The sequence below is a fragment of the Brachionichthys hirsutus genome, unplaced genomic scaffold (assembly GCF_040956055.1).
Source record: "Brachionichthys hirsutus isolate HB-005 unplaced genomic scaffold, CSIRO-AGI_Bhir_v1 contig_997, whole genome shotgun sequence".
Taxonomy (NCBI): domain Eukaryota; kingdom Metazoa; phylum Chordata; class Actinopteri; order Lophiiformes; family Brachionichthyidae; genus Brachionichthys; species Brachionichthys hirsutus.
In genome coordinates, this window is record NW_027180558.1 from 48412 (window position 1) to 75704 (window position 27293).

At 43.9% G+C, this 27293-nt stretch overlaps 2 protein-coding genes across 2 annotated transcripts in view; one reads left to right on the forward strand and one right to left on the reverse strand.

Moving 5' to 3' along the window:
• LOC137915948 (synergin gamma-like) overlaps positions 1–16742 on the forward strand; it is a 28215-nt gene extending 11473 nt beyond the window's left edge. Inside the window, exons 14-24 of the mRNA XM_068759071.1 lie at positions 415–477; positions 1647–2612; positions 8022–8561; positions 9791–9954; positions 10107–10160; positions 10926–11022; positions 11128–11276; positions 11840–11950; positions 12104–12142; positions 13766–13798; positions 16060–16742. Coding sequence (XP_068615172.1) covers positions 415–477; positions 1647–2612; positions 8022–8561; positions 9791–9954; positions 10107–10160; positions 10926–11022; positions 11128–11276; positions 11840–11950; positions 12104–12142; positions 13766–13798; positions 16060–16191 — 2348 coding nt within the window. The 3' untranslated portion in view covers positions 16192–16742. The remainder of the gene's footprint in view (positions 1–414; positions 478–1646; positions 2613–8021; positions 8562–9790; positions 9955–10106; positions 10161–10925; positions 11023–11127; positions 11277–11839; positions 11951–12103; positions 12143–13765; positions 13799–16059) is intronic.
• Positions 16743–20642: 3900 nt separating this feature from the next.
• LOC137915952 (dual specificity protein phosphatase 14-like) lies at positions 20643–21266 on the reverse strand. The gene has a single exon (XM_068759074.1). The coding sequence runs from the start codon at positions 21264–21266 to the stop codon at positions 20643–20645; it is 624 nt and encodes a 207-aa protein (XP_068615175.1).
• Between the last annotated feature and the right edge of the window lie 6027 nt (positions 21267–27293).

Genomic DNA, 27293 nt, shown 5'->3' on the forward strand with positions numbered 1-27293 from the left:
AATGCTTCACCCAGGCTGAACAATCGGGAAGGAAATATAAACAATGCTAAGATGTTTAAAGCCACACGGTTCACGACACAACTCCCCCTCCTCTCTGGTGCTATCTGCTCAGAATTCTAATTTGCCTTTTCACATATTTCACCAGGATTGAGAGGAGGAGTTGCATAGCTTCCTTTTCGGTCAACATACCACAGCATGTTTGACACAAGGCTCATTTTCAGGCTTAATTTATGACACAAAGGCAAAATATTTGTGCTTCCCAAACAACAACAGAATGTATTCTCTTAGTAGCTATCTTCAGGTTAACAGAAGAACAAACGGGTGTATTTGTGGAGAATGTTACGCCATTAAGACTTGGCTAAGTGTCTTGTATTTGCTGTTCATGCGGTTCATTCTCTACTTTTTCCAATCCAGATACTGGAGACAAATATAGCGTGTTCAGACAGCTGGAGCAACCGGCTGACAAAAAGCTAGTTGGTAAGAAATTCAGTCGCCATTTATTACACTTTCCAAGTCTCACTTTGTCTATAAGAGAGCCACATATTCATATTAGCGGTTCCCTGGTCAGATTCCCTTGGCCTGAGATGTTCCCTGCAAGAACATGACTGAGGAACAGGAGAACCCTCAAAAACAAAAGGAGGTTTTAGCGATACATTCATTCTAATTACCTTTTTTTTTTTTCCTCTTGGTAAACGTGTTAGGTCATTACAATATCATGTCACTTTTGTTCCGTGTTTGCACTGTGCCCGGCTTTGCGAGCCTGTAGCGTTGATGCTAGTGTGTCTCCATCCCTGTTTCATTAGAACAGTTTCCGATGGGTACGACTCTTACAACTCCAGTAAGTCATGCTTTGCAGTGACCTTTCCTTGGCATTGTCAGACTCCATCTCCTTAATGAGCCCATTAGTTATCTCTTCTTCACCATACAAGCAGTAAGAGGAGATTCTCCTTTCGCTCTATGCATATAAAATACCACAGCGGATTAACAACCGCTGAAATGCAAGAATTCATCCTGACGATTTTTCTGTGTGGTTTATGATAATGACATGTTTAAAAAAAATGTGTTAATTTGACGATGTAAGAGATTATTAATTGCAAAAATACCGATTGAAGATTTGTCGTTTCTATAGATTTTTTGAAATGGCTCGCTTAAAAAAAGATCATTATATTACATATCTGCCCAAGTCCACTGACTTCTGTTGAAGTCTAATATTTACTGCAAAGTAGATAAATTTAACTCTACAGTATTAAACGTTTATAATGCATGTGCCGTTTCTGGATTATTTATTCAAACATGCATTTGGTTGTATCTGATGTGACTTTTGATCATTTCATTTGCACTTGTTCCTGATAGTTATGGCTGACGATATCTTGAAAGCTTTAATAGCTTGGTCAGCAAGTTGGCTTCAGTTGCATCCCTGGGCGAACTGTTACTAGTAAATGTCAGGGATTTTTAGTGTTAGGGACAAACTTATTTGTTAGTTCAGTTTTGAGGACTGTTCTATCATTTCCTCACTGCATGGTAATGTGTCTTTAGGTGACAGAGCTTCTTTGTGCAGTGATGCGTGCTGTTCTTTGGACACTGCAGTCCATACTTCATCATCAATATTTTTGTAATGATTGCAAATTGTTCTTTTGTGTTTGCAGGAGAGGGATTTGCAGATTTCAAGTCTGTCAGTGCTGATGATGGCTTCACAGACTTTAAAACGGCAGACAGCGTCTCTCCCCTAGACCCCTCAGAACAGACCAAGATCCTTCAACCCGCCTTTCCTTCTGCTTTCCCAAGCTCTCAGTCTCTACAACATCTTCCGCAGCAACAGCAACAGCCAGCAGTGTCTCTTCCTCAGCCCAGAAATCCTCTCAACATGGCTGACCTGGACCTTTTCTCTTCTATAGCGCCCTCTGTCCCTGTCCCCCCGGAGACAAAAGCCAGTACATTCCCCTCGGTGCCTGTGCCACCCTCTCTAGTTCTTCTGCCACGTGGAGCCAAACCTCCAGGGGGAGGTGCAGATGATTTTGGTGACTTTGCCCTCTTTGGCTCCTCCTCTGATGCTGCTCAATCAGCAGCAGCAGCAGGAGGATCCATGGCAGCGCCTCAGGATGACTTTGCAGACTTCATGGCATTTGGTAGTTCTGGTGGGGAGCTTAAAGGTGAGAGCAGCGTGAGGGTTAAAGGGGAGTCTTCCTCTCAGCAGCCAACTCAACAGAGCTCAGACAAGTATGACGTCTTCAAGCAGCTGTCTCTGGAGGGAGGCCTGGCCTATGATGACACTAAAGAGAGTGGCGGTGGCTCCTTTTCGTCTCTTAAAAGCGATACAGACGACTTTGCTGACTTTCAGTCCTCCAAGTTCTGCACAGCACTAGGGGCCTCGGAAAAGACTCTAGTGGACAAGGTGGCCGCTTTCAAACAGGCCAAAGAGGACTCCGCCTCTGTCAAGTCCCTTGATCTTCCATCCATTGGGGGCAGCAGCATGGGAAAGGATGACTCCGAGGACGCACTTTCAGTACAGCTAGACATGAAGCTGTCGGACATGGGCGGAGACCTGAAACATGTGATGTCTGACAGCTCTCTGGATTTGCCTGGCCTCTCGGCCCATCAGCCTCCTGCTACAGGTGAGGAACTGGTGCGATTGCTGTGGTGAGGCTCCATCAAGTCACACGCGCTATTAGTCCCAAGGCCAGCTGTGACCTTGTGACCGCAAATCAAGGGGTCAAAGGGCAGGACAATGAGGCCCTAAGTGAATTGAATATGCTCAAATACTGATGACACGACTAAAGTAACATCTTTCATTCTACATTTCAGCTTTCATCGTATTTATGTTTATTTATTTTGAGTTATTGCAGCATTCCATCCTCTCTTAATTCCACTCCCTTGCTCCCTTCATGCATTATTGTAATGACAGAAAGGTCCTGGCCCACGTCTCTATCTCTATTTATTAGTTACAAGAATGGCGATGAGTGCTTGTTGACAGTCATTCATCAATGATGTCTCAGGCTGCGGTCTGCATGACTCAGATATTGTCCCTGTTTGTTGCGTCCACGCTGCAGCGGTGCAGGGTACCCTTTGTGTCCTCAGGCCAAACGGTGTGTCGCTGTGTGTGAGTGCGCGTGTGTGTTGTTGACGTGTTGACTTGATTGCAGATTTAGTGCAGGAGGTTGTTATGGTTGTTATGATCCTTTCGTTTATACTCATTTATTTTATTACGGGCAGCAATTTTCCACAAACATAAAAGCCATCATTCACCTTTTTAACTGCTGGCATTTGGTCTGTACTGAATAAATACCCTATAATAACGTTTTGACTAGCTGCACACAACTACAACAGGCTATTCTGAAATGGAGCAGCACTGAATCGTTTCACAAGAGCAGCTGTGATTTCTGGCACATCATTCATGTGCTAAAAATACCGTTTCCAGGCCAGATTGTTGATTATTAGTGTGTGTTCAGTTATTTTATTTTTTATGTCTGGGTATTATATTACCTTGCAGCATTTTAAGACTTTGCATGCAGTATTATTTGGCGATCATGAGATGTTTCCATAATAGAGTTCCCCCCTACCTCACATCCATGAACATGGAGTTAAAGTTTACCTACCGGTATATCCTTTTATCAAATCTTCTAGGTATATTCTGGCATATGACTTGGCAGCGCTTCATTTCCTCCTCCTCCCCAATGCTCACCATTTATTCATTCAACATCTCACCTTTCATGTCTTGACTCATGTTTCACAGGAAATGCAAGCCGGGATGGTGTTTAATCGTTGTGAGGTGAAAGCAACACAAACATGATTTTGTAATTATTATTATTTTTTAATTGAAGGCTTAGACAATTTGAGAATTTTGAAATAATTTTCACCTCAACAATGAACCATTTTCACTCGCATTCACTTTTTTTTTTTTTGCATTGTCAGCAATTATTCAGTTGTGCAACAAACCGACCGTATCATTTTCTCCAAGGGATGCACAATTCCCCTTTGCCTTATTTCAGTTTCAGTGCAGTAGTCAAGCTTTGGTTTGACCTGAAACGGGCCCCTCAGAGCTAGATGAACAGTAACAGTAACCGGTACTTGTCAGACAGAGAACGGGCAGCATCGATACAGTCCTTAGAAGCATTTACACAACTGTAACAGCTGCACCTCATGATCCATCATTCATTCATCCAGTATTCTTGTTCTTGGAGACACACAATTGTTGTTCAAGAAAAGTGTAGCAGGCCAATCGGTTTGAGAACCTCACCATGCTTTCCACTGTGTTTCTAGACATGTATGGAATCTTAAAGAGACAGTATTTCTTTTACAAGGTTCCTTTTGAATCTGGAACACATAAAGAATCTGACTTTTCTTATGTGTCGCTGTTATCTACGATATTTCAGCATGAATTACCATGTCTGGCTCTCTGAGAACATAACGAAGTTAGTATTGCCCTTTCTGCCTTGCTTTTTGCTGCAGTGTGCCTGCTTTCTCAATTTGTGAAATTGACAAGAAAATAAAACAACATATCTTTTTATGCATAGCAGTATTGCAAGTTGTTTTTATCAAAGAAAAGAATGTATAAATAAATATTTAATAGTGTATTTTTACTACTGGAATATTTGTTCTTTAGACAACTTCTTGATCTTATGATTTAACAACTATCATTCAAATGTAGCTAACGGTACTAAGTAATATTAAAATGTTAATATAAATATTTTAGGCTTACATTCTAAACTAAACATTCCTGTCTTGATTAATAATGGTGTGGTTTTATTTGGGGATCAAAGAGCTTGTGAAGATTAGCCTGCTTTCGCCAAACAATCACTGTTGCAAGAGAAAAAGGATACTGTCTCTTTAAATCTGTTTCTGCAGCTTTGATTGGATGTAAATTGCAGCCCTCTCTGGGATGTCTGCTGTAAGGATGGCCCTCGTTGTTTCTGTAACCCTTTGAGTTCTTGAATGAAGATCACACCATGTTTTAACAGTCAGTTAGATGCAGATGTGATCGTATCAGCGCCAGTTGCAACAATTTAGTGTCGGAACTGTAAGAGTATAGAGATGAGGGCCGCTTCAAAGGGGCTTTTAACTCCTCACTGCTCCTTCAGTGCAGTTTGTGCACAGTATTTCCCGATAAGCATATCACCCCTCAAGTTCTCAAAGGGTTAATGCTTCTTGCCTCCAGTTTGTTTTTCCAATTACCTTTTTAACCTGGCTTTTTGAAAGCTCTGTATTCAAATCCTGTCCAAAGCCACTTGTTGCTTTTCATCCTGAGAGGAAAACACCGCTGAATCTCCCCAGTCGTGCTGGTTTTAGTCTGCGCCTTCTCATTCTGCTTTCTGCTTCTATATCCTCGGGCTATCTTTGTTTTACCCTCAGTGTTTTCTACCTTTACTCCTAACTCTGCATGCCCTTGTATTCTAAATGACTGAAATCTAATTTTGCTGTTAGTTTTGACAAACATCTTGTAATGATAGACTTCTTTCACAGTACTTTGTGACCTTTCTCTTCTCTCATGTTGTCGTAATAAATATTACTGTTGGTATTGCTGAAACGCGTACCGTTTTATTTTCTCCTTTTCCTTTCGTGAGTAGGAAAAGTGGTCAAATGACACGAGGCTCAAACCTTTAGCTCCTTGTCAATTTCACAAATTGCTTTTTTTTTCTTCTCATTGTGCCATCTTGCAAAGTAGGAAGGGTTTGAGAAATTTGAGCTGTGTGCTTGTGAGTGTGTGTGAGAAGCAGACTTGAATACGGTACTTAATACGGAAAATCTGTACCGGTACAAGCAGTTTATGTCGTAAGGAAGCTGGTCATAAAGCGTGCGCTGTGAGCACAACACCATTGGTGTTTGTCGCCAACAACGACAAATGAAATAATTGACCATTATATAAAATAAATGGTTTACCGTACTCTTTGCACGGTAATGTAAAATAATTATCAAATATACTGTACATGAGAGGATGCATTATTATTGCAGAGTAGTATTACTGCAGTAATAATTTGTCCAGTGCATCATGATGTAGTCGGCATCATACATTTATGAATTAACCTACCGGTACACATAATTGCATGGGAATTTATTTATTTTTTACGTTTTTATAGTGCAGATTATGATGAGGGGTAATTTTACCGTACACGTGATTTCATTATTTTAGTAGTGTTTATGCAGCATAGGTGGTATTTAAAAGGTAATACGCAATAGAAAATGTCAAATTATTGTCACGCGTCTCTGGTAGTGTGAAACGCTCATAGGCTAGATTTTTATCATATCTTGAAATACATGTATCTCCGATTTTGGCCTCCATTGGAGTTCAATGGAGTTCTATTTGTAGTGCTTTTTGTTTTCAAAGTCAAGCAAAACGATCAGAAATAGTTCATTCTAATGACAATGTGGTATTCTGGGTAATTTACTCATTTTTCTGTCACGTTTTCATTCCATAAACTTTCAAAGAAATGGCCCTCTGTTATCTATATTACGTGGAGTGACACTAATAAGGTGAGGAATCGTCATCGTCATCTTTCCTGTATCAATCCTGTAAATGCCACAATTTTAAATGCATTCACCTCCATTGTAAAGGATCGGAGGCAGAAATATCAGATATATGAAAAACTGGAGAAATAAAAGTAAAACCAACCTCATGACTAAATACCACCAGAGGTAGAACTGACATTTGCATAAGCCTTTGGCCAATGCACTACTTACTTCCTGACATTAATCATTAAATAACACTCCTCATCTTAGGCTAGTTAGGAAAGGTCAGACTCATAGGACACAGAATGATTATTCCTACTTTCTTTCCTTATTTCCCACTCGGTCAAACATTTAGCTACCGGTGTATATAACATAAAGCATATATGTAATGTTTTCATTTTTGATCAAATGGTCTTCCACAAGCTTTTTATGTTTCAGACATTTTGACCATTTTTCTTGACAGAAATGGATTAGCTGAATCAGGTTGGTAGATGTTCCATATATCTTTTTACTAATTAGATTTTCATTTCAGACATGGACCTCAGAAAAGAAATATTGGCGGTTGTTTGAGTTTTCATTTCAAAATGCAAAAACCAAAATTGAAAATGATTTGATTTTAATTTACTGCTTCATGCAAGACAAACAAAAATCACTAGAACATACAAATCTAAAAGGTCTGACTTGAAGTTCCTTGCTAATGTGTTGAGATTTTCTTCAATATATTTCCATAATTTTGATGCAGCCACCTCTGTACGCCAGGCTCTTAAAAGCCTCCCTTTTCTCAGAGCATAATGATAGTCTTTTTGACCGAACAGTTTCCTCTTTGTGTCATCACACCAGAGCACATTTTTCTAAAAGCAGATATTTGTCACAATGTGCGGTTTCAAATGGCCTTTGAGCGAAGGTTTTGAAGCAGGAGCTTCTTTGTGAAGTGGCCTTCAGGGTTCTAACTATAATTGGACTGGTTTAAATGTAGAAAAAGATGCTTCCTCCATCCTTTACTGTTCTTCTGGGATTGATTTGCACTGGGTCCTTTTCTGAGACCAATTGTGTCTCCCTCCTTAATGGCATCATGATTGCATGGTCTTTTTGGCGATTATACTTGCTTACTATTTTTGCACAGATGAATGGCGTGCGTTTTAGGTGTTTAGAAATTTCTCCTAAAGATGAAGGTCATGGCGGTTTTCAATTTTCCATGATGTCGAGCAAAAAGGAAGTGGTTTGGAAAGTAGGGCTTAAAGTGCATCCGTTAGTTACACCTCAGATTAAACGCTTCCAAAGCCATGACCCGAAGGCAGCTACAGCTCATTGCCTTTAAACTTCTGACCCTCTGGAATTGTGTTACACAGAATTGGGTGAGAGTCCAGCTGTCTGTAAACTATAACGAAACCTGCTCAAAAGTGTTAACTTCATATCAAAGCCTAAGCCCCACGAGGAAAATGTTACTTGTTTCAACTAAAGATAAGTGACTTCATAATAATTCGACTGAAATCTCATCCAGATTTATTAATCTACCACATACCATGAGAGCATTTGTGCTATTCCTAGGAACCACTGGTATGTCTGTGCTGTCATTACAGAAGGAGACGACATTAAATTTGACCCCTTTGGGACGTCGGACCTCAGCACCCTGACCAGCTATGACTGGTCAGACCGGGACGAATGTCTGCCAGGTGAGGTCAGAAAGCCGCGGGGCTTGGAGGCCGCTTCCTTTCCAACGGCACAGAGCGAGGAGCGGAGCTTTGGCAGTGCAGAAAACATCGCAACCAGCTCCATAAAGGTCACCACCGCCTTCCCTACTGACGACAGCTCATTGGCAGATGACAAGTTTGAAGCCTTTGCTGATTTTGGCTGCAGTGACCAGGACTGTGTTGAAGCTGAGGACAATTTTGGTGACTTTGCAAGTACTGTTTCTGAAAGGTCAGACTCGCCCACGGTCACCGCTGCAGTGGACCTAGATGGAAACCAGAGTGAAGCCCCTGATGAGTTCGGATCCTTCCAGGGGGACAAGCCGAAGTTTGGCAAGTCTGACTTCCTCAAAGCTAGCACTCAGGCCAACGTCAAGTCCAGTGAAGAGATGATCAAGAATGAATTGGCAACTTTCGACTTGTCTGTTCAAGGTGAGTCACAATCATCGGGCTGTGATAGAAATACAACTTGAGTTTTTTTTTTTTTTTATCGTCATTCATTAATCTGGCATTCATTCGATTCTGGGAACATTTGTTGGTATGATTTTGTAACATTTAATGAATCAAGAATCATTCGATCAAAAATACTGTAATTCTTCTTTTTCAAATTGTTATTCAATTTCCAGCTCCAGTTATCAAAAAGCTTTTAAAAAAACATTTGAGAAGCTGAAAAAAGTAAATGTGAATGATTGTTACTTTAAAAATGATTCATTGAAACATTATTTTGTTTAACGAATCGCTTGATTAAAATTAGTTTTTGTTCCTCATTGTAATGTTAATGCATAAATGACTACCATATATTAGATATTTTAAAATAAGACTCTACAGGGTAACTTTAAGTTTGTCCTTTAACCAACAAAGCGGCATCTTCTCCCACCCAACCCCCCATTTAGTACTCCCTCCTGGTCTGTAATGAAGCTGTCAGACATTAGATGGCAGCGTTGAGACGACATCCTGCTCTAATGACTGATGAGATGGATTAGCAGAGGCCATCAAATCAAGAAGCTGAAATTAACTGAATTAAGGGTGTCGGTTTTCTAACTGCTGTTTGTCAGTGTCATGTGTCACAAATAGTTTGTTAGAATTTGCTGAACTGTGATAAAAGCCCGTTCGCCATATTGATTTATCTGCTTTTGCTGCCTTTAATTATTTTGTGTGAAGAGGAGGCTTACCTTTACTCCTTAGTGCTGAGTGGAAACCTAATCTAATCACGATAGAGCTTCTGGGATGTGGGGAGGATGACGCATGTCTCTGTGGGTGGTGAAAGAGTGAGGGGGGGGGGGGGGGGGGGGGGATTACTTGTGTCTAGACTCTGGACAACACACACACACATTCCATCCCCGTGGCCTAGTCTAGGTTTAGCATGCGTTTGTTATGGACCCCTGCCAGGATTTGTCCATCCATTGAGTCCTTATAAATAATTCATAGCTGCATATTTGTGTCTCCTTTTTTATAAAAACATTTTTTTTTTGTCAAAAATCAAGTATTTTCTCAAGCTTACCATGTCTGGATGAAATTTTCTCCAACTGATTGAAGAAAAAAGGTTGCCAACAGACAGTTTCTTATCAACAAGAGTTAACGCCTTGTATTGCTGAATTTATAGAGTCAAATGTAAAAATGTTTTGTCGTTCTTCCTCACATCATTCGCCTCTTTGCCTCAGGCTCCCACAAACGCAGTCACAGTTTGGGCGACAAGGAAATTGGCCGTTCCCCGCCATCGCCGGCTCCAGAGCAGCCCTTCAGAGACCGCTCTAACACTCTGAATGAGAAGCCCACCCTGCCTGTCATCAGGGACAAGTACAAGGACCTGACGGGGGAGGTGGAGGTGAGGCGGTCCCTAATTCTGTTCATAAACACCTGATTCCAGCGAAATACTCAGAACCGTGAAAAGCCACAGGATGCAGATATTTGCCTCTACTTCTGTTTTGCTGTTGTGTTTGCTTGATAGAACTTTGTTTGTTGCTGTTGTTGTTGCAGGAGAGTGAGCGCTATGCATACGAGTGGCAAAGATGTCTGGAAAATGCTCTTGAGGTTTGTATTTGTTTCCTGTTTGTGACCTTGGCTTGCTTGATTGATTGATCGACTTGCTAGCCTGAAATGTTTTTCAGCCTACTGACATTTTGTTTATGATGTAACTTTTGGAACTAATCATTTTCTTTACCTCTGCCAGCATGTCTTAAATATTTAAGTTGTTTCCCGATAAGAATGCTACGATTCTTTGCGCACCTTTAGCGGCAGAGGGAAGCACAACTTGATTCACAATGAGAACCCTTGCACACTTATGTTTCAGTCTGTTCTACATAGCGAGAGACTGAAACATAAAACATCGTCATATTCTCGATGTTAGTCATCCATCCACAGATCGCAATCGTCTCGTCTACAGTTGCTTATCTGCCTTGTGGGTCATGGGTGTTGCTGGAGCCTATCTCAGCTGACTATGGGCGAAAGGCAGGTTACACCCTGGACAAGGCGCCAGCTCACACTTGGTGTGAATGATTCATGTAAATTGCATGTTTTTGGAGGTGGGAGGAAGCTGAAGAAAACCCATGCAGACACGGGAAGAACATGCAAACTCTGCACAAAAAGGAAACGAACCCAGAGCATTCTTGCTGTGAGGCAACAGCACTACCCACTACGCCACCCTAAAAAAATAACTTAAAGTGATGTTAAACCCAGATAAAGTGTGCAGTTGTCTGCTAAAGCATAAAATCCTTGGCTTGTGACAAAAATGAGGTTATCATGAGCACAGATACATATTATATAATTCACAGCAGGCTTCTGTCTTCCCACATTAAGGTCATCACCAAAGCTAACAACATCCTGAACGGCATCAGCAGCTCCTCCGTCTGCACCGAGGTCATCCAGTCTGCTCAGGGCATGGAGTACCTGCTGGGTGAGGAAGCCAGACCAACAAGCCCGCGTGCAGCCTTAAACCCTGTGAAGGACAAGCCGAAAACATGCTCTCCGTGTCTTATGTCTGCCTCCTCTGGTCTGTCAGGTGTTGTGGAAGTGTATCGCATCACCAGGCGCGTGGAGCTCGCCATCAAGGCGACAGCCGTGTGCTCTGAGAAGCTGCAGCGGTTGCTGAAGGACATCACTCATGTGTGGAACAACCTCATGGGCTTCATGTCGCTGGCCAAGCTCACTGTAGGATCATTAAAACACTATTTTCTAGCCGCACACAGTTATCCAGTAAAGGAATAGATTTCTGTGTCCTTTCAGTGGCAGACGGAACAAAGACACATAACGACAGAGCGCTGGGCTTCATTCGGCAATGAAGGAACTGAAATAGCAGTGAATCCATTAGGTTAGAATCAATGATTCATTGATTAGGTTGCCGGAGCCTTTTGGTAAGCTGGTGTTCAGACTGGAGAGATTTATTTTCCAAGCTGTCTGCTTTTGTCAGCAAAGCAGGGGATGCTGTTTTTCATGCTGCACAGAATTGACACATTAGCTCACGGACAAAGAGAAAAAAACTCTGTGAAACAAATGTTTAATTGAAGCATGCATATAGATGCATTGTTCGTTCTTTTATATTTGTTTTTTTTTTCCGCCTGCACGTGGTTTATGTCAGGCTGGCTCTTTATAAAATGTTGATGATGCTTAGGATAAAGCAAACGTATTGCCAGTGCTGTTATAAGAATAGAAGTGACTGCATTTTTGCCCTGCAGCAGGAAGTTAAATGTGTTTGTGTGCGTTTGTCTCTGCAGCCCGATGAGAGCTCCCTGGATTTCTCCTCATGCATTCTGAGGCACGGCATCAAGAATGCGAAGGAGTTGGCTTGTGGGGTGTGTTTGCTCAACGTTGATGCTCGGAGCAAGGTTGGTACACACACACACACACACACACACACACACACACACACACACACACACACAACCAATAACTATTGGTGGGCACATTTTCAGATGCATGTTGTTGTGCTCCTTCGCAGTGGATAATTTACATTTCTTTGACTTTGAAACGTTTTGCAGAACAAAGAAGAAAGCGCTATTGGACGTCTCTTTAAACGAGTATGAGTCAACTGTCTAACAAATCTCATTCCACTCTTGAAAATGGGGCTGTGGGGGGCTATTATCTTCTTACAATCCCAACTGGGGGCCAAAGTGACTGGATTCTCTTCTCTCCACTGGTTTTTTCTTACAGATTTTCACCCTAGGCCCAACCAATACCATCATGTTCAGCTGTTTTGTCTTTCATTCCAACCGAACATCGTAGTTGATTTAAAAGAAAAAAAAGCAGGCTTCTTATTTCATGCTGGTGACCATTGATTAGTTGAAATAGTAATTAGCCAATTTTAGCAGCTGCAGCTAGCTCGCCTAACTAAGGCTATCTGAGAGTTAATTGAAAGGGTAACTGATTTTTTCTTTCTTTCTCTGTCTACGTGATAAAGCTGGTAAATTCATTAATTCCCAGACAACATTTTGGAATGTGTAAAACAGGATCTTGTTGTTTTGGAAGGCAGTTAGCCTAATGTGCTAACAGCAACATTTTTCAAAGCAGAAGAAAGTTCTTAAACTTTGTACTCTTTAGATTTGGAAGAGCTGGATAAAAATGCACCCTGCTGGGTGTCGATCTTCCCAGAGCCCCGGACACCTCGCGTTAACAAATCCAGAGCTCCACAAACCTCTCAGGCAGCAGAAAAACAACATCTTAAGATAATATTGTGCGGAGGAGAGCTGTCACTTTGGCGCCCCAGTGTGCACTCTCTGATTGGTTCTTCAAGGTCACAAATGTCGCACTTTGTCTTGGAAGGGGTTCAATTTCTATTCTGTCACCGTTGTCGGGGGTTAACTGCTCACCTCATCCACCTTCATCTAACAAACATTGGCATTCCTGATAACTGCTCAATTATTAACTTTGATGGGGGGCACTGTGTTGTGATTTTCGACAATGTGGGCCATTAAAGGCGTTTGGACCCTGTGGTTTAGAGGGCAGGGTGGTTTCCCTGATTGCTTTTCACGTTTGCTTGTGTGCAAACAGACAGGCAGACAGAAAAGAATGCGCTTTTATTTATTTTCTGTGCCACTGGCATGAGATTAATAAGCCATCTTTTAATTACTTTTTTGGCAGAGTCACGCTGTTAAGATTGCATAAAAGCCAAGTGGAGCATAGCATCCCCTCCGAGGAGAATGAAGTGAAGGATTGTCTTTGGCCACAGCAGATGGTGCTGATTGTTGCATTGTCCTCTCATGAAGAGATTCTGGGTTGTTTTCCGACCGATGAGGGGAAGATGTGGCTTCAAAGGAAGGTGAAACATTTCCTGACGGTACCTGAGCGTAATCGCTCCTGCGTAATTATGCCTTACTTTAAACATCTCATTCGTTGACACAAGTATGGCCAAAAATAATCTTTCTCACAATAATGAATCAATTCATTAGGAGCTGCCACAGTTGTGTCATGTCGTCCTTGTCTTCCGGTCAAGAGACGGGGATGATCTTCAGTCGCTTTATCTCATCTAGTTTATCAGGAAGCAGCAGCAGCTTCTCTGGGTTTCCTTCACGCTTCCTCTCTGATGTGAACTGGGAATGGGAAAACTGTCCGGCTGAATGTTTGCTTGCTGCTCATTTTGTGTACACTTTGCTTCGGGCAGTGCATGACTTTGCCTCAACATGCCAACTCCTCTTTGCTTGCAGGCACTGACTAAAGACAATGACACCACGTTAAGGGTAATTATGCCTCATTTATTTGTTTGAAAGTTCTAGAAAGGCGGTAAATTCAGGGTAGATGTTTACGGCACACCGATAACAGTAACGACTTTTAACATGCAGCAGTAACGGTCACGGTTTTATGTCAGCTCCAGCTTGAAAGTACGAGTAAGAAGTGGCAGCATGATGGCCTCAATCACAAACAGCATGAGATGTGTTTAAAGAGATGCAAGTGTCCAGCGTTCACTGCTGTGTAAGTGGACTCTGTGGAGTGTAGAATGGAAAAGGTTTTCAGAGGGAGGGGCTCTGGGGTGAATGGAGGAGGCGTTTTTTAGCGTGTACCACTCCGCTTGCTTTCCATCCTCTCTAAAGTGTCTGACTTTGGCAGTAGTAAGTGCAGGTTTGTGAAAACAAGTGGGCCACGGCACAAAAGAGCCCCGACAGGAAAGGGCTCTTTTTCAGGGTATGCGAGAGAAGGCAGCCGATAGAAATGCGTCATTCAGGTCGTGCTGCAGACTGCGGGCAGGTGGAGATGTGTCGGGCTTAATGGCGTGTTGCTGTGCTGCACGTTGTTGCTTTCTGCATGCTGCGTCTCCCCTCTCTTCCTGCGTGGGAGGCAATGAGTCACAGCACATGACTCACGCCTCCTGCTTCAGCTTCCAGTTCTTCACCAGGGATACGAACTCTTAATCACACACGTGCACACGTTAGCCTCTCCTGATGGTGCAGCTGAGCCCACCCAAAACACAAACCTGCGTCACAGCTCTCCAGTAGGGTGGGGTGGAGGGGGGGGGGGGGGGGGGGGGGCAATATTGCCACAGTTCAACTGAATTGAAATACAACAGGTTGGAGAATGACGTTGAAGTGGATTAGGTAATAGGGTGGACATTTACATTGATGTCCAAATCACAAGTTCCTAAATCGCATTAGATAAACCCTAAAGTATTTTACAATGAATGATGTGATACTGAGATACAGTTTATGAACAAATCAAACCGAGCAAATCTTCTGAATATAAAACAGCCTTTAAAGAATGATTAGAACATTCTACATAAAACAAGCAGCTTAAGCGGCTGATTATTCAATGCAGTAAAACGCACGTCTCATGATCCTGCAGCGGTTTTACATCACCTTCTAAAACGGAGGCAAAAAACCTTCGGTACCAGCCCCGTATTTACCTTTTTTTTTCTCAAACTTTTGTATGCTATTTTGTTTGTGTTATAAATGAAACTTACTCCATCATTAGGGGAGTACCTTTGGCCGGCACCTGGCTGACATTTTCTTCCTTTTTTTTCATCCATGTTAAACTGGATCCAGTGAAACTGACTGGAGCACTGACTCCAGTTCGTTGGTGCTCATTGACCACAGAGCTTTTACCATTCGAGTGTCGTCATGCTCATCGGTTCGCTGTGCTCGATTCTTGGTTCTGCCAGCGTCTTCATCCAGACTGCTTCCAGCATTACTCCCATTATAATCGCCCTTCTATTGATCCAGCTGTACAAATTTAATCTGTTGTTCAAACATCTGCTCTCATTTGTAAATCAGCAGGGAGATCAGAGAGAAGTAGAATATTGTTTATTTGCATACACGTCACATGTTCCCCATAAATTCTGAGCCGAACTTCACAGCCAGTTTTAAGACACAGGATGAAAGACTCGTTTTTGTATAAATAAAGCATTCTCTAAAGGAGTTAAGATACATTTTTTGAGTGAAATTTGTGTCAGACTTGCATTGCTGACTGACCCTATTAAACAGAAGCTGCTAAACTAACAGGACAGAGTAGCGCAATAAATATCAAAACGGTAAAATATGAAACAGAAATAATAAATTAGCATCCATCGTTTTAGGTTTATTTTATGTCCACAATTTGCACCATTATTATGTTTATTATGTGATGACATAATTTTCCCAGAAAATTATTCTGATTTATTTTTTCCCCTTTTCCCAGTTGCCATAAAAACTGTAGCTCCAATTAAATAGACGCCCTCAACGTAGTGCTTGGATGAGTTTGTCTGCCTCGATTGACAAAGTCAAAGCGGTGAGAATGAAACATGCAGAGCGGCGTTATGAAAGAAGGATAGAAAGTCCGAGTCTTTCCTCAGATGTGTTGGAAGTTTGTGTTAAGAGTTCTGAATTGTGCTGTGAAACTTTAGAATCTTTGGTATTTAGTGATCCAGCCTTCATCAGCAGAGAGAAAGACCGACTGTCATCCATACCTCTCCTGTTCAGATGGGCCTTGGTCTCACGCTGGGGTCTAATATTTAACCCTTTCACTCTGCCAGGCGTTCAATTCGGAGACGGACAACTTCAAGCTGCTGTACGGGGGCCACCAGTACCACGCCAGCTGTGCCAATTTCTGGATCAACTGCGTGGAGCCCAAACCCCCGGGCCTCATCCTGCCTGACCTGCTCTGAGCTTCGGTTGTGGCCGCCGTGGCAGCGGTGCACTGACCAAAGCAAACACCCGGCAGGCGGAGCAACGGCAGGCCTCTCACTGCGCGGACTGACCGGGGGACGGTTTAGAGTCACTGGATCCCTTCCTGTTTGTTATTTTCTTCACCACTTTGATTTGAGATCTGAAAGTCTGCAAATTTTATATCTGTAAATGTCTTCTAAGCTTTTCTCTAAATACTTAGCACCTAACAGTGTTAGCGTTACCCCATTTGACTTGCACATTAATCCTTGGGTCATATTTATCATTAGTCTGAGTTTAAGATCACTTCTACTGATTATCTCTATATAATATTTAAATTATTAGGCGTGCAATAGAATGAAAAACACTGGCTGGAGTCATCTGTAAGCATTTTATCTTTTAATGTCACTTGTTGCTTTGTTTCTGCTTGAGAGGCTTTGTATTCATGTCTTCCCCATTGCTCCCATTGCTCCCATTGCTCCCACCGAACCACAGCCGTGGAATCATAAGCTTCTTCTTGGGCCTGAATTACTTTTTTGTGGTGGGGGGGGGGGGGGGGGTCGGGTCTTTTCGATGAAATTCTGTGGCTGTTGTTTTAATATCTTTGTGAAATATTTAATAGAATATTCAAGCCATCTAGACTAAAGCTGCTTCTTGAATGTGTTTAATGAACTGCTTTGAATGTTTTCTGCACTGTTGGTGATCTTTCTACGTGTCTCGTGTTGCGGGTATTTAAATTGTGTATTTTAAACGGCGATGGGGTTTAACATTGGGTCTTGCGTCGAGCCTAATTAACGGTTTTGTTTTTATGTGTTGGTGTTACATGGAGCTGAAAGTGGGAGAAGTTAATACTGAACTTACTGCTGCAGCACTTTTTGTACATCGCAGTGTCCTGCAGTAGAACTAGAACTGCGATTAACTTGAACGTGATGTGAATAAATATGAATTCAGTTTATTTAATGTGTCAACTTTGTTCCTCAATTTGACAGACATGTAGGGTGGGTTCCTCTATCTCGCAAACCGAATTTCATCTTTTCACGGTTGGTGCGTATTTAGAGCCTTTTGGTGATGATCCAGGTCACCATGCGGATCCAATTACGAGGGGAATGAGCTGCTTGGCGGAGGTCTGCGCTCTCACAGTGATTTTCTAGTTTGGGTTATGAATTTATATTTCAAATTGGGAACATTACAAATCTGAAATGAAACCTATTTAATTCACGTTTATTTCTGCCCTCTTCCTCCAGATGCGTGACTGTTGCTGCACATTTCCCCCTCTGTCAGTTCACTCAATAATGTGCTTCCTCTCCGGCCAGATAAGCCTCATCTCCATCACTCTGTGACATAATGGAATGAATTCTCTTCCAACGAGTCAACCAGTCAAATAAGATGTCTGATGGCTCTGCGAACCCGATCTGATTGTCGTTCTCAGATGTGTTCTCCAACATCCATTTTATTTCTCACACTACTGTTTCCATCAGAAAATTAATTCCTCTCCTCGAACGGTGGACAGAAATTACAGAAAATTGCACGCACTGAATTCAGTTACCGAATATAACTAACTTTGAAACGCAACGTCTTTCCCGTGCCTGTCATCTTCATGTCTATATTTCTGAAATGACCATTTTCACAGTGTGACCTGATGCTGTGCTGTATTGGCTGCTGCTCTAGAGTAAATTACGCCCATAGTCAACACATTATTGATTAAAAACAGTGTTTCGCTTCACTGGCACCTTTATCCAAGTGAGAAAATGCTTTTCCATTTTTAAAAAGAGATTCAAAAAAGCTGCTGTGTTCTCAATAAGCAGGGTGGAAGATCAGAAACGTATTTGCATCCCTCTGTTCATGATGAGTAGCTTCACTCCAATGTCAAAATGACATTTGACATAGCGCTGCATGGCTTACAGTCTTTGCACGATGAGTCACACGACACGCTGATTCAGCATTGACTGGTCTATGAGTTCTTCAGAGTAAACAACTGATTTGAGCAAAAACAACTTATTTGAGCAAAAACAAGAAGAGAAATTAAAATTGAGTAAAACATAAAGTTATTTTGCTGCTGAATATTGTTGCTCGTGTTGTGTCTCCTGCACTGCCGACCTTCCTCCGACACCAAGCGTGATGAAAATTGCTTTTCCCCGCCTGCCTTAAAGACGGATGATGATGATGACGGTGTATTTCTGGTGAAGGATGCATTTGCTTGAAGCACTTGCATTTCCGCCGATGCCAGCCTGTCATCAGACGGCCTTTTCTCTCTGGACAATCGTGGAGGAGCAGTGAGGCCACCAGACGGATCGTACTCGTCGATATCTGCCTGCTGCTCTGCAGCCCCGACGACAAAAAAATCAACGACAAACGTTTCTTTGCCATCTGAAGACTAGTCTTGAGGAAAACGGTTGCGCAGAAGCAGAATTTGGGAGGAGGCTGTCCTGCATCCCATTCATGTAAAATCATCTCAGCCATGTATGGCAGCAAAGAACAGGAAAAGCATTCCCATTCCTATAAACTCACGGCATGGTTGAGTCAGCACTGAATTAATCTTTAAATATACACACAAGCATGAATTTCATTATTTTAATGTGACTTTCTTGGGGCAGTACAGAGTATGCATCTTTGTATTGCTGATCATTATTCACTCTTGAGCTTTAATTCATTCTAACTTCCGGGAGTTTTAAAACGCCAACTCTAAATGACCAAATTCAGCAGCACTGCATCACAGGATGGGCGGCTCTATAAGACCTGATATAGCCGTTGTGATTATCAATGATAATATTTGCTATTAAAATGTATTATAAATATCTTAATATGTATATAAGACATCAATTTGAATGCTACCGGCACTGAGACCACTTCACATAGTATTGCATCATCTGGCTCCTGTTCTACAAACAGAGCTCTGTAAACAGAAAAATCATTGTTGTTGTTGTTGTATGGCAGCCAAGAAGTGACAAATTTAGGATGCTGATCGCACGTTCTGATTAATGTCCACATGCGCTGAAATGCACCACCCGAGAAGGAGGTGCAGAACAGCAGCAGGTTCCATTGAGTCAGAATTTGCCGGCTTCTATTTGTGTGCCTTTTCTACAGTTTTCAAAAAATTGATTAAAGTTTGGACATTTTGCACACAATCAACATGATACATCAACCAAAGCTTTCACACTTGTTTGCAGACCTGTCGGCCAAAATAACAGCAAGAAAGCAAAAAAAGCCTGACTGCATGTAAACATGGATCTAAACAACACAGGATTCAGAATTAATGTGTGTGTATTTTATATGAATGAAATTAATTAATTTATGGGGATAACATGCAATGCAAATATCTTTTTATTTAAGAAAACTCCACTGAGCGCCTTTCAAAGACACACCAAAAAAAAACCAAATATTCTCTGCATCGTTTGCTGCGTTACGTTTTCTTGATGGCGTTTATTGCGATATTCAGTGGACAGAATATGCAGCAAAGTGGCCTGATTCACAAACGGAAACGTCTGCGCTTGTACTTTTGACGGTTTCAGTCAAATATGAAGACAAAGCAAATAAGAAAGGATGGAAAATATTCTCTCAAGTATCAATGACAGAGTTCCCAGTTCCCATAAGGTGGCAGACATTTTTAATACAGCATCCAAAAGCACTACGATAACATAGTGTGGTCACGGGAGGGAGCAGTCGACCCTGCGCTGCACCGGAACGTTCCCTAAACCTCGACTTTTAGCTTACATCTAGATTTTCCCCCTTAAACAAAATGACAAACTAACATCATTAAATTTTAAGTTAAACTGTCATCAATATTTTTGCACACTCAATAAAATATTTTATTGATATATATGTTTTTATATACTGTACACTTATCTTAAATGCTACCATAAACTGAGAGCATGCTGCTGCCCTTCACACAAAGGACTACTGTAAAACAGGCACAATACTACCACATCACGCCACGCCACGCCACGCCACGCCACGCCATGCCACATCACGCCACGCCACGCCACGCCACGCCACGCCACGCCATGCCACATCACGCCACGCCACGCCACGCCACGCCACGCTCACATCGGTGTCTGAACGGCAGAATCATAGTTCGCCCCCCCCCCCGGCTCCGGTCCTCCCCTGGAGCAGGATACCAGGAGATAGATGGCACCCATTCCGCACTCTGGAAGCTCCATCTCGTTTTGGAATCTGACATCGCTGTAGTCCAAATCACTCTTTGAGCGCTCCTGCGAGTTCTTTGAGTTGCAATGTTCCTGCTTCACAATTAAACGGAGGAAATTGGTTGGACGAAAAGCAGCGCCACCGATAACCAGCGATTGGTTTGACTCCCTCGGTCCAAGTATACGTTGAATAAACTTCACACGGATGTACACTCACGCAGGTCTCACTTCACCGGTCCTGAACCTGCAGTCCAGGAGGCCAAGGGGGCTCATCTTTCCTCCCTCGCTGTGGACGGATGGCGCGGCCTCTCTCAAAGGCCCCAGTAAGGAGCCAGGCTCCGGCGGTCCCTCTCGTAAACATCAGGTATGACCCCGTAAGGCGTCTGCACCATCTTGACTGAATTCCTACCAAACAGCTTCCTCTCGTACTCGATGAGCTGGCGCCAGAAGCCGCCGTTGGGCCTGATGACGGGCCGGCGGGCCTTAACCCAGGCATGAGCCTCAGCCAGAGGCACACGGTGATACTTCATGAGGTACGCCAGACAAAGAGAAGCAGAGCGGCTCACGCCCGCCGCGCAGTGCACCAGCACCGCCCCTCGCTTCCGTCCCACGCTGTGGATCTTATCGGCCACGCTGTCGAAGTACAAGGAGATAGGGGAGTGGGGCATGTCCGCCAGAGGGACCTTCACGTACTCCATGTGCGGCCAGTTGAAGTTGGGCAGCTCGATGGTGGCATTGACCACACAGGTGATGCCTTTGGACAACAGCAAGCTGCGGTTGGACGCCACGTTGCCCCTGCTGAGGAAGAGGTTGGGAGTTATTTGAGCGATGCCCCCCAGCAAGCTGCCGTTGTCAGGCAGCAGCCTCGGCACTGCGGTAGGAACCATCGAGCTGCGATGGTGGTGGTGGAAGAAGCCTTGGCTGCGGGAACCCATGGAGAGACGAGGTGGGGCGTTCGCTGAAAAGGAGCTAAATCTTCAGGCGCTCATCGTAGCGCAACAGGCCCAGCCAATCAGGCCCTGGAACACACAGAAAGATTTCACCTAGGATTTAAAGGAAACATTTTTCCTCCACAACTACTCCGGTCCTTTTGTGGATGACTTTTCTCTCAGACAAAAAAGAAAAATCGTAAATCTGAGTCTTACATTTTTAAAAACACCAGACAGTCGAACCATTGAAATATCAGCAGCGGACGAATTCCACGGGGCTCTGCCACTGATCCGTCTCTTCACATGCACATCACAGTGTGTCTCGGGGTATATATATATCTACGGATATAAGAAGTGCCACCTCTCTCAGGCCCGTCTCTCTGGACGGTGTGCTTCTCTGCATGCGGGTTGAACTGGACACCCTGGAGACATCCCCTCACCTCATCTCACGTTCCTCCATCCATGGCCCCTCATGCACAGATTACATCTCTCAGCTGTTAATGTCGATCTGGATTGCACCAAACAGCAGGATGGAAAATACAGTAATCATGTTCTATATCACATCATATGTGCTCAAACTATGACACTTTCTTTAAAAAAAAAAAAAAGACTGTCCAAAATGATATTGGGTTTATGAGCTGCAAACACAAACATGGAGAGATAAAAGCTAAGAGCGCTGCCATGTGACATTTCTGCCTGCGTTTCTTGTGATGGAAAGCGACTGTGTGAACAGCAGAGAGCCCTCAGCTTCCTCCACACCGTGTGCACCAGCCTGTCTGCCAGGTCATTTCATGGCTGCTTTCAACCTGCAGGAATAAAATGCTACCTGCTGCCAACGACCCAGACCGAGAGCAGACAGGCTCTTATTCACATCGTCATCAAAAACGTAATTGGGAAGGCAAAGCGTAAAACACGTCGACACAACTGACAACACAATGAAACTGTGGCGGGGGCGTCGTGAACCAACCACAAACTGGTTCCTGTCCGCGGGGGCGTCGTGAACCAGCCACAAACTGGTTCCTGCCCTCTGGGCAAACAGGAGGGTGCGTTTCATTTCACATGACAGGAACCAGAAAAAGAAAAATCTGCTACTGAATATCAGGCATCGTTCCAGATATTCAAAGCTTCGTGATGTCATACCAAGATAAAAAAAAAATACTATTTACTGCATCAAATGGTCAAAAGCAGAAGTTGCTCTATACTTTTTAGGAAGACAAATGGTTGACAGCCACAGCTTGAAATCCATTTTCTCATTTACAGCCGCTTTTCTGGTCACGAGTTTTCTGCAGTCTATCCCAGCTAGCTGTGGGCGAAAGGCGGGGCACACCCCGAATGCATCGCCAGGGCATCGAGGGGCCGCGCACACGCACACGCACACACTACGGACATTTGGGGCAGCCAATCGACTTAAGTTGCATGTTTTTGGAGGTGGAGCAAACCGGAGAACCCAGAGAGAACCCACACAGACACGGGAAGAACGCACAAACTCTGCACAGATAGGATTAGAACCCGGAACCTTCTTGCTGTGAGGCCACAGCACTAATCATTACGCCACCGCCGGCCAACAAACAGGTGGAACCCTCAGTTATAATTGTCTCATTGCCAAATTTATGGCTAAAATTAAAAACGAAAGTATCCAGTAAGAACAGAAATTCTCTGCTTCCTTGATTGATCATTATGTTCTATGTTTAAATACCCCCCCCAGCTTGGTTGTTTTTACAGCCAGTGGGAGAAACAACAGACTTGTCTGAATTACTTATGGAAAAAAACTAACTCTGGGATGATATTTGGTGGACGTCTACAACGAACGACTGTCTCGCTGAAACTGAAAATAAGATCTGTCTCAGTGCGTAGCAGAGACGGAAGCAGCCACATAGATGGAGAGATGAGGAAGATAAAAGCACCAAATAATCCCTTGCCCTCTGCAAAGTGCTGATGCACCGCAGCGCCAGGCTTTTCTGAGATTTGCTCCATCCACGTGGTTATTTAGGGCAGGGCAGGGCAGGGCAGGAGTGAGGCTGCAGAGGCTCCCACCACGTAGAAATGTACTGTAAATGTGTGACAACAGGGACACTGGAGTCTGCTGTCAATCAAATGTAATGTTAGAATAAAAATCTCGACGCTGAGAAAGGCCAGTGGGGCGTTGGTCTGAGGCATATCAGACCAACCTGCTGTCTACTTCCTCTTCTGCTCTTAATCATGTCAACAGGTGGCCCCGCCTCACAAATCTCCTTATGCACATTTCTCAGCAGGGAGATTCCTCAGGGGGGTCCAATTCCACCTCTGCTCACACAAATCGGGAACGTGACCCGCAGGAAACCTGGAGCGGCGACACCTGACAAGCATCAGAATCTGAACTGGTATTTGGACTTGGTAAACATCAGATTCCTGGAGGGAGGGAAACTGATCTCTGATCAGCTTCAGTTACAGCAGCAACACGGGCGCCGCTCCCTCAGTCCACAATGGCTCGCCTCCTGCATGAACCGCCTGATGGCGAGTTTCACGTCCTGATTCTAACCATACGAATCATTCCTGTTTCCGTTCGTCCAGACGTGCACACAGAAACCTGTTGCTGCAGGGATTTGGATTTGGATTTCAGGACAGCAGATAAATGAAGTGGCTCTACTTTAAACATCGAGAGTCAAAAAGTATCACGAGACGGATTCATTAACCGCATTGCAGCTGCAAGTAGCGAATGTGAAATAGAGCTGAATGATTATAGGCTGCATTTGAAGATTCATCTGCAAAGTTACACGAGGGCCTTGTTTAAGCAAAACATGAAGGAAAAAAAGAATCTCTTAAACCTGACAAAGTCTAATGGACATCTTTTCATTAACTACTGACAACCGTTACCTTATTCAACAATTATACCCATTATTTACTATGGTATATGTACACGGGGGGGTACATTTGATTCCGTTGTGTGTTTGTACTGCGTGTATTTGCATGCATAATGAAAAAGAATAAATATTTACGATTTTTAAGATTTAAGATTTACTGTGGACTGAGATGAATCACGGGATGACAAAGCATTAATTTGCGCTAAATGAAAAATCAAAAAAATTAATTTAAATATTTAAGTTTGATTGTTTTGGAAAGCAAAACAACAACAACAACAACAACAAAACGCAGTCTCCACTGTTTGGAACTGTAAACTTTCATCATTTATGACCGCGCCTTGGATGGGGACTGATTTCGGCGTACGCGCCGCGCACTCGTCCTCGTGCGCGTGACAGGGAGATGTGGCTGCGTGCGTGAAGTTCAGGTGTCCGGAGGGAAGAGCCCGATGCTCGTCACAGTGCGCGCTGAGTCTTTTATTGGATAATAAAAGTGCGATCATTTCCGCCCGCCTTACAGCACCAAGCTGATCAGAATAAAACCGAACAGCCCATAATATGCATGTTTAAATACAGCGGCGCTTTGCTTCAATTGATATTATCAGGATCAGCTGCGTCCATCACATGAAGAAACTCAACTCACCGGTGGGAGACGGAGGATTTCACGGCGCTCTGGCTCCACACAGACGGTCAGAGGGACGCCGAGAGCCGAACCGGAGCTCAGCGGGACATCACGGGACAGTCACCGGGAGCATCCGCCAGGAGGAGCGCGTATCAGGAGAGATCGGTGCCGCTCGGGGTGGGGGGAGGCGGGAGGAGCGCCGTGACGCAGGAGAGGCCAGGCTTTTCTATTGGAGGACGCAAGTTCATATTTTGCAAGCGCAACACGACGAGTCTGAAGCTTCGCTTGGTATTCACTGATTTTATTTTTATCTCTTCTTGTTTTAGAATCCTTTTTAATTCCTTCTCTGACGGCTGGAGCAAATCAATTCTGAAACGAAGCTGAATAATGTTTCTTTGCTGGCACAAATAATATTTATTTTGGCATCCCAATTTGGGAATTTCTGACCCCTGAGAAACACGATTATTTTTGAAAATAATACCAAAATCATGATGATTGCCCAATATCAATAACCAATCAGGCATGTTAACAAAATGGGCAAATACAGACGTCTGTGTACAACCTGCAGCACCGCCTCATCATCCATGCACCTGGTATACGAATAATAAGCACCCAGAGAGCGCAGACCTCCACCAAGCAGCTCATTCCACTCATAATTGGATTCATACCGTCCACACGGTGATCTGGATCATCATCAAAAGGTTCTAAGTTGTTCTTGGTATCTTTATACACCAACCATGAAAAGTTGGTTTGGACAATGTGCTTCCATTTCAGCGAGCTCCTGATTTGAAATCTAATTTTGAGTACACAAGTGCACACACACCTGCACACACACACACACGAATGGGCACATTCAGCCTCATTTAAATGCTTCCCTGATATGGGTTACAGAGATTTATGGAAAACTAATATAGCGTCTGTTTTTTTAGATCTGTTATTTGCCCTGCAGGAAGCAGCTTGATGTCCTCGCTGAGAGGAGCGGCGGTTTGACCATCAATGCGGACCTAACTCCGCTGCTGCTGCCCTTACTGAATACATCCGCGTACAAAATCATTATTAGACATGCCTTCCTATAGGTCAATCCTAATTCGGGGGCTCCTGGGGGAGATACTACACTACCCATAAGCCCGTGGCCCCTGCTATGAGTCACTCCTAATTACATTCCAATCAACGAGAAACAAACAGCAGCAGAAACAGGCTCATAAATCCTGCTGCAGAGGGGACTGATTCTGCACCACGAGGGAACAATGGAGGCATTGGTATTGTTTTTCAGTACGGTGGTGAGATGGGGGGGGGGGGTCATCCTGACTGAGTGTCCCCTATAGTGAATGTTTCAAGAGACCGAGATGTGTGTGAATGTAAAGTGTGAGAAGTCAGAATGAGCTGATAGATGCTTCATAGGGTGCAACCTTGAATTAGAACAGTGCAAAGTCAGAGACAGATGGATTGAGACAGGGAGGGGTGGGGGGGGCTGCAGGCTGGAGAGGCTGGCTGGGGTTCACGCTGAAATGTCAGATGAGTCAGAGGCATTCTGGGTAGACGCTCCTGTTTAATATGGCACCATCGCCCCTGCAGCAGCGTTCTGGGGGCGCTGGAGGAGCGGCCGGTGACATTGATTACCCTGAACGCCGGTAACACACGATAACGGACGGGCTTGACTGTGCAGGGGGGGCCACGGCGATTTGAGCGTAAAACCCTTTTCTCATCGTCATCCACAGAGGCTCAGTAAACCGTGACGCTTCGTATTATGAACATGGGGATGCAGGGGGGGTGGGGTGGATGGGATGCTGATGCCCACAGGTGTCAGCATCACGCCAGTGATGGCTGGAAGGAGGCATGGACTCAGCAGCATGGAGCGCCCCGTCGCTCTGATCAGGACAGCAAACACACCTGAGCTGTGTAAACGTCAGACACACAACCTGCTAAACAGCTGAACTGAATGCTGCGACTTGCTGCTTGGTCCATGGGAGGGAGTACACAGATGAGGGGTGGGCGGCGGGGGGGGGGGGGGGGGGGGGGGGGGGTGGCATCACGGTTAGTCACGACTCTCCTGCCCAGAGAAAATGAGGACGAGCAGCAGGGCGAGTGTGTGTGTGCGTGTGTGTGTGTGTGTGTGCATCTGCTCAGAGCTGCCCCTCCTCTCCACCTCCGCTCCTTCAGTATGCCACAGACCTGGTTGCCAAGGTTACCTTTTGTGTTGATGGGTTCATCTCTGTGCTAATCACTAGAGACCAACAATGGCTAAAGCAGTGTGTGTGTGTGTGTGATTGTCCTTTCAAACAGGGTTACAACAACACAGAGACGTGCATCATTTCCCTCGTCCCTGAGTTAAGTTAAAAGTTAATTAAGTTAAAATCAACGAGAAGCTATTAAACCAGGACTGATTTTTCCCAAGAGGATTGTCTCCAAAAACACAGCAGCCCATTTTTTTGCCACGTCTGTTTTAACCGTGCAAATAAGATTTAATTGGCAGAGAATGATCTCATATCTTAGCGGAGATTCTATCTTTCCCTCTTCGTGGGAAGCAGCGGGAGGAGGAGGCGTGATGGCGTGAGCCTTCTGCTGAGGACACTG